Raw genomic sequence first — 6,485 nt, 5'->3', positions numbered from 1 at the left:
TGCCACAGGCTTTCGCAGCGGAGCCCCTCGAGGCGGGCCGCGATGGTTCCGCGTGAACAAACAAACGTACCCACGAAAATACACGCCGAGCCGGACCCGGCGCACCGTTTTCGACTAAATATTTGAGGGCCGAAGGCGGCTCCTCCCCTAAGATTCTCTAAAATAGTCGTCCACCGATACGCTGGAAGCCGGGACCCAGGTCAGGAGGCTCCGAAGACGTTCGTCGTCGGAAGCTGATTATTTCGGAGCGGTGTATCGATCAGGCCTCGATAGGAAGTTCGAGGGGGCGGGAGGGCAGAAGCGTGTTCAAGGCCGGTTTATAAATCGACCCGGGGCCCCGTGTGTTTCTGCACAGCCGCCGCTGCTGTCGCTGACAAAGCGGAGTAGAGGCGAGCAGCGCCGGCCCCGAGCTTCGAAAATTACGAGGATCGTGGCGTGCGTATACACGCAGCGCGTAGGAGGGAAGGGCGTGCGGCGCGCGAGCGAGAGAGGACGGGAGGAGGAAATCAATGCCACCGTCTGCTGCCGCGGGAGAAGAGAAACTCGTCGTGTGTATCGGTGAGTTTTCGCCGGTGTCTGTTGCGGCGGGCCCCGAGAGCCAGGGTCTACCCACAGGCCAGAAAAATCTGGAGGACCGAGAGGAACGAAGAGAGAAAGAGATAGAGAGAGGGAGAGAATGAGAGAGAGAAAGAGACAGAGAGAGGAGAGAGAAAGAGAGAAAGAGATAGATATATATATATATATAGAGAGAGAGAGAGAGAGAGATGTAGAAGGAGAGGTTCGGGTCGGAGTAAAGCTGAGTGTCCATTTGAGGGTAAAGCAAGTCGCTCTCCGGATTGTTTATCAGTAGCGGATACTCTACCGCGAATGATGATAAGTCTGACGATGCTCCAACAGTCAGAACGGAATATTCATTTAAAAGGAACGATCCCGAAAACTGTCTATGATCTCGTTCCCAAATGGACACCTAGCTTAAGAGGAGACAGACAGACAGACAGACAGATAGACGGACAGACAGACAGACAGATAGACAGACAGACAGAGAGAGAAATACGTGTACTGTATCCTCGAGAGAGAGGGCAGAGTCAAGGCTCCGAGATAGCTACTCACTCGGCTGCTAGCGTAGCGTAGCCGCCACCGTCTTCCTTCGTTCTTCCTGCGGCTGATTCGCCCCCGGTGCGGACGAGAGAGAGCCTCGCGAGCGGAAAACCTTGAAGAGAACGCTTCTCCGGGCCACCACCTTCGCCACGACGTGCGTGCGTGCGTGCTTGCGTGCGTGCGTGCGCGCGCGAGCGTCTCTTGTTCTTCTCTTCCTTGCCTCTTGCGTAGCTGCGATCTCTCACCGAAAGGGGATCCCCGGAGAACCGGCACCAGACAAAAATGAATTCGAGAACGCGCGACGTAGGAGAGAGGGCTGATCGCGTCGACACCGATCGGCTCGGGCCAGGGGGTTGAAGTTCGAGCGACGGGAACGGTACGGCTCGGTTCAATTCGGTTCGGTTCGCGGAGAACAGGCGTCGGTCTCTTCTCTCTTTCAACACGCCTCGTGCGACACTCTACGCGACACTGGCCTCTCTCGTAACCGGAGACTCCTCTCGGGCTCTTTAGGCGGGCAGGGGATGACGACGACGATGGAGGGGGCGCATCGAACGTTACGTACCCGATACCAAAATGGGGGAGGCAACCACCCAACGCTCCGTTCTCGCGGGTGTCTCGAGCCTGACTGACGCACCGGTATAGCCTGCGGACCGCCCGAACCCCGAGTTTATCGTCTCCTTCCCTCCCTCGCGCCCCATCAAGCTGCCTCTCTCTCCCTCCGTTTCTCGCGACTCGATCGTATCATTCTCTGTCCTACTCCCTCCGTTGGACAGTTCCCCCTAGCTTGCTCAATCTTTCTCTCTCTTTCCTTCGCTCGCCCCTTCCGCCGCCGCCGCTGGCAGTCTCGTTCTCTCCACACGATTCTCCACGGCCTCCTTCTTCAGTCCACGGATTTTTACTCTCCTCTTATCCGATCCGTCCCGCCGCGAAGCTTTTTCTGACCTCTCTCTCTCTAATTTTATCTCCTCGCTGTCTCTCCCTCCATGAAACGCTCCCGCTCTCTCTTCTCGCTCGCCGCCGCCGCTGCCGCCGAGAGCCGATCCCTCTCGCTGCGTCCCTCTTCCACCAGAGGCTCTCCTACATCGCGTTCTCCGTTCATCCCGCTCGCTGCTCCTCCGACGCCCACCACCACAAGTATATAGGTGCAGGGTGGTAGCGGCGAGACGGCGCTGCCCTTCGCAGGACCTTCCACACGGGAATCGCCAGGATCGTCGCCGGCGACGTCGTTTCTTTCGATTTGTCGCCGCTGTATACCTGCGGCGAATGTAGGACCTATGATCCTTGCGTGCCCGATGATTCTTATTATTTGCTGCGGTTCTGGCTGGGGATAAGGGATGAGCTAGACGTGACTAGGTGCGCTGAGTTCGTGGGCAACTCCTTGATTGAGCCATTCGCTTCTTGAAGTGATCATTTCTGTATAATGAAAGATAAAAGCGTTTGAATTTTTGAGAATTGTAAGAAGCGTGGTTAGTTTGACCTTCGAACGATTCTATTGGTGAACAACCATAAGTTTAATGTTAGCTACTGACGAATCCTTTCTTCGATTTTTCTCCTCTTGTTGTTCTTTTTTTACGACGGTTGCCTGAAACTTTTTATGCTCCGCCTTTTCTTCATTCTTTTGTCGTTCATATTCATAAGTTGTCGAGTCTGTTTTCCGATGGTTCTAGGTGGTACCTCGCGAAATTGCGGATGATTCCTCTTTCCGAACGGGCGGACGGACGGGCGGACGGATCGATCGGCCACCGGCGCTCCCGAGACGCAAGAACACGGCTGGCCGCGCACGCGGCTATTTTTCTAGGCCACGAACCGGTCTGAGGGGTTGCGTCATCGAAAATGCACGACCTTGTCCTCGACGGAGGAAACAATTTTTCGCAAGAAAAAAGGCCCGGTCCGAGGAAACTGGACATTGCGTAACCGGTGTTCCAGTGTTATCTCGTAATCGATAACGACCGCCCGACGTTTTTCGCCGCGCCACGGTCGTTCGTTAGCTTCCTGGGGGTGGCCGGCGGATAAATCGAAATTTTCTCTGCTCGACGCTCGAAATCACCGGACTTTTTTTCATTTCGTCCCGTTCGTGGCTCCTCTTCGCTTCTCTCCGTGTTTGCGTTTATTCCGAGCGACACCACTCCACGAAAATAGAATCCTGCACCTTGTTTTCCGTGCTTGTGTACACTGCGAGTGGGCCTCTCGAACCGGGGGTCGCGACCCTAGGCGGATCACAAAATAAATAAGATGGAGGAATGGGACACAATGTAGAAAAGTGTTTGAAACTATAATTAGACTATGAAGTTTTGTACTTTCATAGGTTACACTGATCTTCGTAGAACTTGAACTGTTGCATTATAGAAAGATACAGTCAGAAAATCTGCTAATCATATGAAACAAGAAAGAATCATACTCATTCAAGATCAAATAAAAATTTTACAGTTTTCTTTGCGATTTCTCCTTCACACTTTGCGCATCTCTGGTTTTCGATAATCGCGATATCAACTTTTCGGCCGTCGTACTTGTTGAACGGTCGTTTTCACGCTCGAGGACGCTCGGAAGGGTTTCCTGAATCGTGAAGATAAATTTGAGAGCGGACACGCCTGGTCTTCCGCGCCTTTATCTGCTTAACGTTGCTGATTGATCGGCGGCGCGATATTAACGAGCGGCAGCCGCTTCGATAAGGACTCCGCGGTTCGTTCGGCTTCGCCTTAACGAGGACGCGAAGTCGTTCCGTTTCGGAGCGCGCATAAAGAAAACACGGAAGCATCGAACGTCGCGGTAACAATCGAACTGCGTAAATCAATTCGATGAACCGCGAACGATTTCATTACAGCTTGCGGAGCTCGCGTTCGGGTCGGTTAAAGCTCCGAAGCGGACCAGCGAAAGTATCGATGAAAGTCGAATCCGTGTTCCCTCGCGCGGAACCTTTCAAGTGCTTCACTCTCGAGCGTTTTTCTTGGTGATTTAAATGAAAAAAAAGTAACCTGGCTTAAAATCGTTATACCTTAACGCATAAAGCACGAGCTTCGACAAAGTCGGGTCGTTGCATAACGCTTTTCCAAATATAAGTGGGTACTCGACTGTTAATTAGGTTTCAACGCGTCCGCTACCAGCCAGGCCATTTTCTCTTCCGTATGAAAGGAAGAAGTAATTCGTTTCACTGGAGATAAGTTAGGGAAGTTAATCGGATTCCTTTGTCATATTGGTTCGGTGAAAAGGATACGTTGCGTTTAATGAAATAGAGACTGTTACAAAATAATCATTGCGATAGCTAAGATGCGAAGTTCGGATAGGTAGAAAAGGATACTCGGTTGTGTAATAGCATACAGATGTATTTGGATCAGATTCTATACGAATGTTCCATTTTTCTTCCTGTTATACGCATTTTTACAATCGCAGGATGCTACTGTGCAAACGAGAGCTACAGATCGGTTGCATGTTCTTTTTGAAAGGGTCGCGTTCCAGTTGCGTCGCACGGTCGGTTCACTTTCACCTAGCTTCCAGCAGTGATCGATACGAATTTCTTGGACGTCTAAGAGGAGTCGGTTCGGAGAACAGAGGACGATCTCGGTCCTACATTGTCGTCGTTCCAATTTCCAGTGAGTTGCAGCGAGCCAGTTAGATCCAAGAATCGAGGGCATAATCCTTAACCCCTTAAGGTCCTCGGGCCTACCCGAATGAAACTATCAAACTTAAAATTCGAATACTAAATAATCTACCAACGTCCCTGTTCCATTTTGTTTTATCGCCCAAGTCTTCTTCATTTAGCCAGCATTCCTTAATACAAAAATAAATCTTGACTCCGATCCAGGCCCTTAAGGGGTTAACATAATAGAGGACGCGTTACATTCCCAGAATGTTACACCCATACACGCGAATCGCTTGGACACGTGAGCTTCCCGTGTTCAAGTTGACTTGGACCCTGTCTAATTAGCAGCCAGGGGCACCTTCTCTTCAGTGATGTCCTCCACCTCTTCGTTGTCCGCGTTCACCACCTTGATCCGGTCCACCGGTTTCGGTCTCATCAGAATGAACGGCAGCTCAGCGGACAGTTCTCCACCCAGGGCACCCAGATACAGTTTGACCTTGACAGCGTACGAGACCACGATACCGAAAGAATCCCGGACATCCGGGGACAGCAGTAGCGTGCTAGAAGCTAGCTCGCCTTCGTCCCTCTTCAGTTTTCCATCCAAAGCGATGCCGCGTCGGTTCTTGTTCTTCTCCAGTTCCGGGGTCAGGTAGAGCACCTTCTGCAGGTTCGAACCGGGGTTGATCGGGCAGCCGTCCTGCGTCTCCACCGCGTCGATCACCGTCCTGAACTGGCCATTCTGGAAGATCACCACGTCGATGCCCTGCTGCACCAGTGCCTTGATCTTCTTCACCACTTTGTTGCTGTTGTTCCGCACGCACACGTTCACCGCTATCCTCTCTCCATGATGGTAGAGCTGCTTGTCCAAGGTAACCTCCAGTTCCAGGTCCCCAGGACTCAATAAAAAATCCTTTCTCACCACAGTGCACGGCTGGCGACCCTGCTTCGTGGGTGCGTACTGTATCTTCCTGATGCCCATTGTCACCGTGCTCCTCTTGTGAGTGAGATCAGTTTCCGTCTCGCCGGAGTAGAACTTCACGATATAGCTGACGCCGCAGGGTTCGCCGGTCTCGTCCTCACCTGGCTGCAGGGTCACGCTGGACGGAGCACTTTGGGGGAACTTGAAGGTGAACGGGATGGCGTTCGGTCCTAGCTTCCGCAGCAGTCGTTCTTGCAGCTTCGTTAAGCTATCCTCCGCCTTCTTGGTGGCCGGTTGAATTTGCTCGGAGACGAGGTAGAGATCTTTTTGGAAGTTCAGGCCCATCACCTCGTCCTCCTCGCGGCCGTAGCGGAAACTGCAGATCAACTGGCCCCATACCTTCCTTCCGGTGTCTATGTAGTTCTGGTCCAGTAGGACTACTCCATCGATTGGCTCGATCCCTGATAGATAATCCACGTAGTCTCTCTTGCCCAAGTACAAGGAGATCTTGCCGTTTGGCGAGGACTTCTTGAACACCTTGAAATTCATCACCATAACCAATTCCGCTGCAGCGTTCCTCCGACCGTTCCACCTCCGTCGGCGACTGGAACGCGGAGGTGGTAACGTGTTCTTTTATATGAACAGGGTACCAATGACGTCAGGATCTTCAGGGGCTTCCGAATCCATTCAGCGTCGCGGATCACCGCGCGCCTTTGCTCACGTCGTTGCTAACCTTTTCACGTGTTGGCTAACTTTGCCTTCTAATCGTCGGAATAACACGCTACGCACCCGTCTTCGGGATAGATCAATGATATTCATGGGCTTCGGTTTGCCGTTATAATCTTTAGTAGCGATGCTATTCATCGGTAGCAAAGATTCTCAGGGGAAACA

At 52.2% G+C, this 6,485-nt stretch overlaps 1 protein-coding gene across 1 annotated transcript; it reads right to left on the bottom strand.

Annotated features, from left to right (window-relative positions):
• Positions 1–4,397: 4,397 nt before the first annotated feature.
• On the bottom strand, positions 4,398–6,220 carry Arr1 (arrestin 1). The gene has a single exon (XM_031987176.2). The coding sequence runs from the start codon at positions 6,147–6,149 to the stop codon at positions 5,013–5,015; it is 1,137 nt and encodes a 378-aa protein (XP_031843036.1). The 5' UTR covers positions 6,150–6,220; the 3' UTR covers positions 4,398–5,012.
• Positions 6,221–6,485: the final 265 nt, after the last annotated feature.

This window comes from Nomia melanderi, chromosome 13 (genome assembly GCF_051020985.1).
Source record: "Nomia melanderi isolate GNS246 chromosome 13, iyNomMela1, whole genome shotgun sequence".
NCBI lineage: Eukaryota > Metazoa > Arthropoda > Insecta > Hymenoptera > Halictidae > Nomia > Nomia melanderi.
This window is presented reverse-complemented; position numbering and strand designations above follow the sequence as displayed.

What these genes read in the sequence shown, in the direction of transcription:
- Arr1 (XM_031987176.2), bottom strand. Translation starts at nt 6,149, where the DNA reads ATGGTGATGAATTTCAAGGTGTTCAAGAAGTCCTCGCCAAACGGCAAG.